An 11,472-nucleotide genomic window follows, 5' to 3' on the forward strand; every position below is an offset into this window, starting at 1 on the left:
TGCAAGTGAACTATCCCATCTTCAACCAATTGCAGGATGTAATGGCAATGAATGTACACATGTTTGGTCCTTTCATGGAAGAGCAAGTGCTTGGCAAATTTGAGCACTGCCCGATTAGCAATTAGCAAGGGAGTCAAGCCTACTTGAGATAAATGCATATCCGCAAGCATTCGACAAAGCCAAATTGCCCCAAAAGTTGCCTTAACAGCTCCTTATACTTTGCTTTTGTAGAGGAGAGTGAGATTACATGCTGCTTCTTACTAGTCCAGGTGACTAGACCAGATCCCATATTGAACACATATCTAGTTATCATCAATTGAAACTGCCCAATCCTAACTTATGGACCCACTGAGTCTAGAATCATGACTCCTAGTGTCAATAAATCCATAGTCAGTGTTGGCCTTTACATATCACAACACATGCATCACTACTACCTAATGATCAGCCTTAGGGGTTGTCGTGGAGCGTGAAATGTAGCTTACTATAAAACTGAGGCTAGGTCTAGTGACATTGAGATAGATGAGATTGCCCAATAGTTGCCTGCAAGTGGTTTCATCAACATGAGGAGAATCATACTTGGGTGACAACTTTAGTCCTTTCTCCATAGGTATGGAAGCAAGTTTACAATCTTGCATATGAAACATGTCAAGCAAGTTCTTTGCTTACTTAGACTGAGAAATAAAGATGCTGCCATTCGTTTGTCAAACCTCAACACTTAAATGATAATGGATAAGCCCCAAACCTGTCATATCAAAATCCTTGCACATATCTTGTTTGATTCTTGCAATCAAATGTGCTGAACTGCCAGTAATGATCATGTCATTCACATAGACAACAAGAAAGAGAATATCATTACTAGAGTGTTCAATATACATATACTGTCATAAGTGCAATGCTAAAAACCATAAGCAACGGAGTACTGATCAATTTTGATGTACCACGCTTGAGGGGTATGTTTGAGTCCATAAAGTGCTTTCACGAGTCTACAAACTTGGTGTTCTTTGTTTGCAACCTTGAAACCAGGAGGCTGCATCATGTGGACTTCTTCCTGCAACTCGTTATTGAGGAAGTTACTTTTAACATCCATTTGATGAACTTTCCATCCAAACTGAGCTACAATGGTGAAAAGAAGACAAATTGTACTCATCTTGGCAGTAGGAGAAAAGGTCTCCTCATAGTCAATGCTCTCCCAAAGCGTAAACCCTTGAGCAACTAATTTGGCCTTGTATTTATCTAAGGTACCATTTGCATTATACCCTTGTATTTATCTAAGGTACCATCTGCATTATACCTTGTATTTATCTAAGGTACCATCACATGATACTTGACCTTATGCAACCATTTGCAGCTAATGGATTTCTTCCCTAGAGGAAAATAATAGAGAATCTAGGTATTGTTCTTCATAAGACTTGGGTATTCCACATCCATAGTCCGTTCCTACTCTTGAATCCCTTTTGCCTCTTTAAATGTTTGAGGCTTAGGAATACTATGAAGGTTGGCCATGAGAGCAAAGTTACTGTATATGGTTGCTTGCCCTTATTTCTAGAGGATCTACCATCAATGAGTTCATTAGGATGGAGATCAATGATTGTTTTAGCTCAACATTTAGGTCGCAGAGTAGACGTGCTAACGTTAGGAGGAGAAATAACTAGAGTTGGGGGTGGAAGAGGATCTACAATAGGTGGAAGATTAGTATCACCTAGAGGAAAGTTAGGTAGTGCATCAACAAATTCAAATTTTGCATCATCCCTTCTATCAAGTAGACCTAAAAGAAGACAAACACCCAAATCAGAGGCCTTCAAAGGCTGATCCTAAGAATTTTGATTAGACGAGGAGAAAGGTCCTTGTTCTTCATTAAAGGCAATATCTCGTCTGAAGATAAGATGATTAATATCTACATTACTCAACCAATAAGCCTTATGGTTGGCACTATATCTTGTAAACATGAGCTTTTGACTCATGAAATCCAACTTGAGCTTTTGAGTTTCACATAATAAAACAACACATGTAAGAACATGCAACTCACCAAAAGGATATGCAAGCAACATGCAAGTAACAAAATGCACATTGCAAGTAACATGCAACTTGAGCTTTTGAGCTTTCACGTAGTAAACCAACACATGTAAGAACATGCAACTCACAAAAAGGTTATGCAAGCAACAAAATGCACATGCAAGTAACATTTTACTTACTTGCAAATATATGCAACCTTCGAAAATCAAAGACTTTTGCCCAAACCAAGAGATCGCACAATCAAAACCCTCAACCAGGCTTGTGATTTTCACCAAGAATTTTCGAAGACAAACTGCAAATATCACGAAGTACCTCTTAACAATTTTTAATCTTAAAAAATTGAAAAACAAATTTTTGGAAAAATTCCAGAGCAAAAGAAACTCGATTTTTTAAAGAAAAATTCGACAAATTTAATGAAATCCCATCTACCTACTCTGATACCATATTACACCAAGCAGTTGGTAAAATATTTGATGTATTAACAAATGATCAAGGTGATCCTCACAATGAATTTTACAAATGTACAAATAGTAAGTTTCTAATAAGAAATCCAAAAAGATCGAGTAATCCATCTTCTCTAACTAAATTACATTATTTACAAAAGATGACCATTAAATTAATAATATTCTAATAGTCCCCTTGTGCATGGAGGTTGGGAATGCTTAATGCTCTCTCATGTTGTACAAAGGTTGCATGTTCTACAATCAGGCGATTCACTGATGCGGTCAATTTAGTGTTTCTTAGGTGAGTGAGGAGGATTGGGAAGGCGCTTCATCAAATTTCCAAAAGGGTTGGGTCTAAACTGTAAAACCTTTGGATTGTTCCATTTTTGTTCAAATCAATGTAATAAGGGGGAAAGTGTAGGAGTTATACATTTTTTATTGGTAATAGATTTTTGGTTGTATTAATAAAGTAGATAGTTTTAACAACATAAGGCTAAAGATTTATAAGGTCTCTGATCTCTACACAGCCTACGACTATCTACCTCTGCCTTTTATAGGCCCATTACGTGCCACTTCAACAAAGTTCATCTCAGAAAACCCTAACCCTATCCCTTCAGCCATTATCAAACCAGTCATTGCAACATGTCCTTAACAATAAAATTGCATGGAAAATCGCTACCCAATCCCAAGCTACCTTTACATTTAGATTTATCAATAATGATTGGGAAACAAAAAACACAGTTGATCAAAACAAGAGCACAAAAGCAGGAAAGTAGCACTCATAGCTTGTTGAATGACTTCATTGCTCCCCACCACGTTTCAGCTCCCTTAGCTGGCCGCTCCTTCCTCTACGCCCTTGTTTGTGTGCATCTTTTTTGGTGATTGTTGCCTTTGAGGGACCTCTATTGCATTTAGCATTTCAATCTACTCCAAAACTGCGATTTCCTCGTCTAGTTGTCTAATTGCCAACATGCATAGTAGAGTCATCCAATCCATTCTTGCTTCCTTGAATCTACAACGCCTTTTCTTCACCTCAAATCCTCACACAAACGGTGTGAATTTCATGTCAACCATATCGACATGTGCGGGTTTGTCCATGAAATTCATGTCCATCCTTGCGACTGCCTGCTCAAGAAGAGGATCCAAATCACCTGAAAACTCCACGGGCACAATTTAAAGCATCACCTTTATCACCACTTCTACTGGTGAACCAAGTTGCAGACCCCACACCATTATCATTGAATAAACATCTATGTTTGTCCTATGGCTGTTCTTTATCAAATTGAACATGCTCCCCAACAAAATAAGCACATTTTCCACCAGTCTTGGATCCTTAAATCTAAACATGCCATAGAGACTCTGTTTTTTAACCAGCCCATAAAATGGATTCATTTGCTTGGCTGCTTGTAATGTGAATGGTGTATCTATCTGCAATCTCACCAAATAATCCCAATTTTTCCAAGGACAGAATGATCAAGGAGGAATTAATGACTTTTTGGGATTTTACCTCATTTAAAACCTTGCCCCTCTTGACATTACTTCTGTCATTTCAGGCTTTACTCTGAAATAAATGCACCCTGTCGTACAGTGCCACTCCTTTCCAAATTTAATTTAATTATTTTTTAATGGTCACTGTTATTGAATCCTTCCAAGTTAAATTTCTAAAATCTTCTATTTTAATTTCCTCTTTGACAAGGGTGAGAGCCTAATTAGAGAGTGTCTCCTTATTCCATTCTCTTCTAGCATGTATGATTTTAAAGTCCTCCAGAAGGGCCAATTCTTCAGTGATAAGGTCTGCATAATTTTGTAGATGCCAAGCTTGTATGGAGCCTTTGATTATTGCGTTCAAAATAATCTGCGAGTCCCCTTCTAAATGAAGTTTACTAGCCCCTAATCTCCTTGCTATTTTGACAGCTAACATAACTACTTATATGCTTCTACCACATTATTGGTTCTATCTGCTAAACTTTTACCTCCACAAGCAATTGTGTTGCCTTCCCAGTCCCACGTTATAAATCCTGCCCCAGATGGACCAGGGTTACCCTTAGAAGCTCCATCGAAATTTACTTTCCACCATCTATCAATCAGTTTTATCTGCATTGCATCACTCCCAGCCAAAGATGACGGTTTAACCCATCATGCCCATTCACGGGCGTGTTAGAGTTTTACTTTAATTAGCTAGATTAGTAGTTTAATAAAATAAATTAGTTAGTATGTTTTGCTAGTTGCATTCCCATAAATAGTTATTCATGAGAAAATGATGGCTTTATTTAGCCAATGCATATCGGTGTAAAATCCAGCAGATTGAAATTAATGCATATATTTATTTATGTCTGCAACAATGGTATAATCTGTGACTGCTCTACCTTTTCTCAACATATTTGAGGAGGTTGAAGCCAAAAGCCTTCATGCTTATGAAAACAAAGTTCAAACTGATTTGACAAGCTTTTATGTTGACCAGAGAGTTTTCATTGGCTGTTGCTATATCAAAACAAGAAAAGGAAGATTGCATTATTTTGTTTTATCTTTCTTGGTACCCGAGTTATGAATGAGAATGCTTTTCTCAAGGATGGGTGCCCAAGAAGAAGATATGCTTTGTTTGGATAAGCAATTGATAATAGAGCCTATGCGAGATGAGCTTTTTGAGTATTTTGCTTTGGTGAAGATTGAGGATGTTTTTTTGGGTGACTAGCTTTCACACCATTGATCACTTGCTGTATTATTCATTATTGTTGACAGGTTGATGAATTCTGTGCAAAAATTATGTTTCTGACCTAGCTTGCATATCATTGATTACTTGCAGTACCGTTCATTATTGTATGGAAGTTTGATGAATTCTGTGCTAACATCACATGGCTGAAATAATTCCAAGCTATGGAAGACTCTATAAGCTTTTCTAGTTGAATTGTAAATCATTTAATTCACAATACAATTGAGCTATGTGTTTTGGAGTATGGGATTTTTATGAAAGGGTTTTCCCATGTAATTCATTGGATTATGATTTGCATATTTAATTGTTTACATCTGAAATTTGTATGTACATCTGTTTGCCCTTGTAATTGAACAAGGGTTCAAATGAATTTCGCCACTCTCTTGTTCAAGGTTGGTGTATTAAGGATCAAGCTACTTCTCTGTTCCCGGCTTCCTTTCAATAATGTAATCTTGGATTCTGGATACAACTGTGAAGTTCTCTGCTTCTAAATTTTTAAGTCTTGTTCAACACAATAATTATCAGATCATTGATACGGTCTTTTGTATTTCCTACATTGGTCCATAAAATGCAAGACAATAAGATTGTATTTCTACACCAAGAAGTGTAACCTACAGTGACAGAAAAGGCTGGAATGTAATGGAGTGAGTGTGTTATCAAAAATTATTAAACAACTGACATACCAAGTAATAAAAATACAAAATGAATAAAATAGACAACCAACAACGCTAATATTTTCTATATATACAAGTGATAACTTCAAAACTTACTGTATGTGTGCATTGTTTATTTTCAATTATCTATAGTGAGTAAAATAATAATATTAATTAAATTAAATTATGCGATTTACGAAATAATGTACTAAATAGCCATTCATTTCAGTGAATGAAATAGTAGATAATTCATAATACTTTACAAATAACTATATGATTAACTATGCAGTAAGTAAAATAGTTTTAGTAAATGGATATTTTGCTCATTGTATATAAAATATGAAGATTACAAAAATTGAAAGAAAAGAATTAGGAAAACATAAAACAGTAAAAATAATAATTTAAAAAACCTTTCAAATCACCGTGTAATTTAGTAAATAAAAGAGTAAAATAGCTGCATACTTTAGAAATTAAAAAATATAATAAATAATATTACTAATAACTGTTACAGAGATCTTAGATACTTCTATCTAAAAGATGTTAAGAGATATCAATCTCGAGATGCATATATTGAAATTATTATTTGGAATAGATAGGTGCCTGGGGCTGTTATCTCTAGGCATCTTTTGTACAGATGTATTTAAGATGTGTATGCTATATAGGATTGTTAGTCTTTTATATATAAAAGTCTATATATGCTCTAAATATTCTATTTTATTTTTATTTTTATAACTATTCTTTTACTGTTAAATATTTATTATGGGTATCTATCTAATCTTGTTGAGGCTAACTCAGTACGACCACAAACAGATTTATTTTCTAAAATTCTGACAATCACATACATACATAAAAATTGCATTTCACTAACTACTGTAACTTCTATTAAGACATTATTAAGATTCATAATAATATAAATATGTTAAATTGTAATGCTTTGAGCATTTTCTGTGTAAAATTTAATTTCTGATTTCAATATTGTAGTAATTTTAATTGATTTATACTGATAATATTTTCAAAGTTTTTATGCTGGTAATATTTTTAGAGTATAATGCTTACCAATTGAATAAAGATTGAAATTCACAAGTTGGCTCAAGTTTATATATTATAATATTCATAATAATTCTAAATGTTTCATTCTGATAGTATTTTTAAAGTTTTATGGCTACCGAATCTAAAGACATAGATGGAATCTAGTGACTATACGGCTTCCTATGGAATGGGCTTTTCGGGTTATGGTCCTAATAACTAGATTCGTTATTAACTTTAGCCATTTCAGTTTATGGTCATAAATTCCAAATGTCTAGATTCATTATGAACTTTTGGATACTGTGTATGAGTTATAAGCTGTGTCATAAGGTTCGCCGAATTTTCGGTTCCAGGTTCGAAATTCGGTGAACCTTTAAAATTATAAATAAATTCAGATAAATTCGTCCTAAATTCGTCTGAAAGCAGGTCGTGTTTCCGAAACTATGAGTGCAGGTCGCAGGTCATGGGTCAAATTCTCGTCTGGTTACACATTCTATTGTTTACTTTCTCGGTTGCTTTCAAGACATTAAACTCTCTGCTTTGCCCTTTGCTTTCAGCGTCTCTTTAACCCTGCAACAAATGGCATCTGAACAAACCTCGGCTGCCATTCCTCTCTGTCGGCAACGACGTTGGAACTGAACTCCACTTCCATCATTCTCCATTGGCTATTTGGGGCACGACATTTTGATTTTTTCGTTCAAAGATTATTTATATAATAGGTTTAGTTAATAGTTTTCAATTTTTATTATAGTATGTTAAATGTTTAATGTTGAGATTGTTTAATTTTAGGTTTAGTTAATAGTTATAAATTTTTATTATTATATTTTTTTATTATAAATTTATTCTATTATTTATCAAATATTAAAACATGACAATATTATTTTTTATTATATAATAATAGATTGCATATATTTATAATTAAACATGTTAATATTTATATTATTTTATATTATTTATCAATTATTAAAATATATAATATAAAAATAGTATATACTTTTTTTTTTTTTGAAAATTACGTTAGGAGAATTTAATGTCGATTTTTTTTCATTTTTTTGACTAGTCAAATTTCATAGTCGTCGAACTCAAACTCGAACTCGAATCTTGTGACTTAGGACTTAAGTAGAGATGGATGGATGTTTACTTGTACAGTGCTAATGTCTAGAATCATTGTCAACCTTGGGATGGTATATATGTATGTGTTGGTAAAAAGTGGTTACCGGTTTGAGTTCTGTTTCGAAGAACTGATTAGCTGATATGACATTTTTTTTTTGATGGAGGGTTCAGACCTGTGAGGCAACCCAATGAGGCACAAGGCTTGCGAGCTACCAACCAACGAATGCCATCACTGAAACAATTTAGGAAGCCAATACAGGCCCACTCTTGCCGGGAACCTCTTCAGCTTAGAGCCAAGGACTGAGGGGCATCCACGCTGTTAAAATCACCTGGGGCACGATCCTTATGGTGTCAGAGCCTTGCACTCAGCAAGACTTGATCCCTGGTGGGCTCTTTGTGAGCCATTCAACTTCACCAATAGACCTAGGGCCCATTGACAGTATGACAATTTTGAAATGGGGTTTGGGTTTGTTTCGGTTCATTAGTACAAAAGCATGTAAAAATTATATTTATGTGTGGATACACACACACATTGCATACATACATATGTATCCAGCCTAGAAGAATGAATCAAGATTAGAATGTCCATAGTATCATAAAAGGAACAAAAACACTATAAATTTGTAATATCATAGCATTGCATCCATTATCAACACCAAAATATTAAAACAATATCGAGTTCAAGTATCATTGGTTTAACTGTCAATAATTAAAACTTTATACCATGTTTCAATCATCTAATGGATTATCTAAATCTTCATCATCTTCTTCTTCTTCTTCATCTTAGGCATTAGTTGATTCACGAACAGTGCTAATCTCAATGGGATCAGCTGCACTAATAACATTGCTCACAAACAGTGCTAATGTCAATGGGATCAGCTGCACTAATAACATTCCTGTTTTCCAAGTTGTCATACACTTGTTACTTTTTCATTGTACATAGAGCTTGTTAGTTTGTAATTAACATCCTACTTAACAGTGATATAAATAGCTTGCAACTCCTTTCACCTATTGAAGATGTTTTTCAATGCTTAAAATATGATTCGTCACTATACAATGCTTCCAATTAATCGGACAGGGTCATTATCAGCAATTAGATATAAAAATTTCACTGGAAGAAATCTCGAGGACTAGTTTTATTTGATTTAGTAAATATGTGATCTTCAGCAAATTTCGTTTTGTAATGTTAAAGACCTTTATTCAAATTTTGTAATAATTGCTTTCTGCACTAAATTATAAAACGTTTCTCAGTGGAACTATACCTGCTTCGCACTCGGACTGCCTGGGTCTGCCCTGGTTTGCCTAGGGTTGGCCTGGAGGAACTAGCTTGCTTGGGTTTGAACCTAAGTGAAACTCAGAAGAGAACCGGGACTAGAACCAAGGAGCGGTTTGAAATTTGCCTGGTTCGAAGGGCCGGGGGGGGGGGGAGGCAACAGGGAGGAGAACTGGGTAACTAAATTTACTAATGGAACGTTCCATTTTTTGTCTGTTGACTAAAATATTTTTTGAGAGGGTTATCTTCTCATTAATAATATTCCATCTGTTTTTAAATTTTTTTCCTCAAATGCTGCAAGGGGTGAAAATTCCGATTCATGCAAACAGGACTTAATGCTAAGCATCTTGTTTCTGGTTTCACATTTATGATTTTATCTATAGCTTTTCCCTATGATCTTCTATGCGTGTTCTCAGTTATTATAAGACAGCTTGGTAAACAAAGGTTTTTTAAAATGGCTGATTGATAACTTATTAGATTACTATAGTGGTTGTGATTAGATTTTAGAATTATTTTAGAATATTCTCGCTTCTGAAAGAATAACAGGATGCTTGTTCTTGTCTTGGATTTTTAGGTGTTGTTTTTGCTTACATTTTTGAAAATTTCTGTTTTCTTTGTCTTGCTCCAATTTTGTACAGTCTACACATCCTTTGTATTTGATATAGTGAACTTGCTTTTTTATTACCAGTCCTGATGACCGTTTATATGGCAGGAAGAAAAACTGAGGGATAAGCCAGGATATGAGCATTTGAATGAACCTCTGCATGTCTTGGTCGAGGCTGAATTACCTGCTAACATTATTGATTCTCGACTGAAACAAGCTCTTGAAATCTTAGAAGAAATGTTGAAGCCTGTGGTAATGATATTGCTTACCAATCTTGATAATAACACTTTTTTGGGCTAAACCATGCTTTTGAATTACTATCATTATTGCAAACGATGGAATTATTGTTTGAACATATTTCTTAACCTGTCCGCTGATTGATTTTTCAGGACGAATCTCAAGATTATTTTAAAAAGCAACAACTCCGAGAATTGGCCCTGTTGAATGGTACTTTAAGAGAAGATAGTCCTCACATGAGTGGGAGTGTATCTCCTTTTAACAGCTCTGGCATGAAGCGAGCAAAGACTGGGCGCTAGTTGTGAAGAAGACATTATGTTCCTCAAGAACATCCTGCTATTCTTGGAAAAAGTATTTCACGTGATTTGCTGAGGTGGTGCTTGTAGTTTATGAAGCTGACAATTGATGACTTCAATAGCATTCAGGTGGAGAAGGTGTAAACACTCACTATATGATGTGGTAACGGGTGTTGCTTCTGTGATACACTGATGTACTGGCCTCTGAATTAAAAATATATAACAAGACTTCCAACTGCAGCATATGCAATTGTAAAGCTTTTGTAGGGAGGAGATTTTTACTATAAGTAGTCAAACTCTCTTCTAGAGCTATATCTAGGCTTGGAGGCTTGTGTCATTGTACTGTGGGATTATTTGGTCTGTTATTAGTGGCTAAGTATTATTTATTTATTATTCATGACATTTTTGAGCTTTGTTTGGAGCTTGAACTGTCAAATTATGTCTTCACAAGAGTTGGTCCTTGTGTCTGCTGTTCTTTTAAAATTATGTAATTGGATGACATTTTAATAAAGGATCTTTTATTTAATCATCATTTATACAATTTGTGAAATTACATTCTATCTAGAGATTTGGGGATCTCCACTGGGGTTTTCATGTTCTTGGTTTGCCAACTCCAGCTGCTAAGAGACTCTGAACTTGAGGAATTCAGGTAAATCCTAGCTGTAATTGTTTGATTTTTTTAAATAATTCTTTGAAAACAATTCAAATGTATTGTACAATACATTATGTTTTTACGTTCTATATTTTTTGGAAAGCAGTATAGCATTGGTATGTTTTTCACTCGTTATTTTAGATATCAAGTGCACAGAAGTTTATCCATATCTTTTGATCAGTATTTACTATTTGGTTGAAATTTTCTGCTAGGATTGTTTAAGATTTAATTGATTATGCATTATGCATTATGATATGTTGTTTAATTTTTTTGGTTGGGAACCAAGGACCATATTTGGGACCCTCACTTGGAGCTGTTTCTAGGGGCTTTAGAAATCTGGATATGTTGCTCAGCTGCAATACTAGCACCACAAAACTTACAACAATAGCTAGCAGCCCAAGAAACACAAGAGATGCCACACAAAAAATTACTACATGATGGCAGTGTGGCTC

The 11,472-nt window shown here is 34.7% G+C and overlaps 1 protein-coding gene across 1 annotated transcript in view; it reads left to right on the plus strand.

The window, feature by feature from the left end:
• The window catches only part of LOC149568692 (KH domain-containing protein SPIN1-like), a 28,063-nt gene extending 17,166 nt beyond the window's left edge, over window positions 1–10,897 (plus strand). The window contains exons 6-7 of the mRNA XM_089821582.1: window positions 9,944–10,087; window positions 10,225–10,897. Coding sequence (XP_089677708.1) covers window positions 9,944–10,087; window positions 10,225–10,371 — 291 coding nt within the window. The 3' untranslated portion in view covers window positions 10,372–10,897. The remainder of the gene's footprint in view (window positions 1–9,943; window positions 10,088–10,224) is intronic.
• The last annotated feature ends 575 nt before the right edge of the window (window positions 10,898–11,472 follow it).

This window comes from Cupressus sempervirens, chromosome 3 (genome assembly GCF_028749045.1).
Source record: "Cupressus sempervirens isolate cs-2001-9-10 chromosome 3, ASM2874904v1, whole genome shotgun sequence".
Classification (NCBI taxonomy): domain Eukaryota; kingdom Viridiplantae; phylum Streptophyta; class Pinopsida; order Cupressales; family Cupressaceae; genus Cupressus; species Cupressus sempervirens.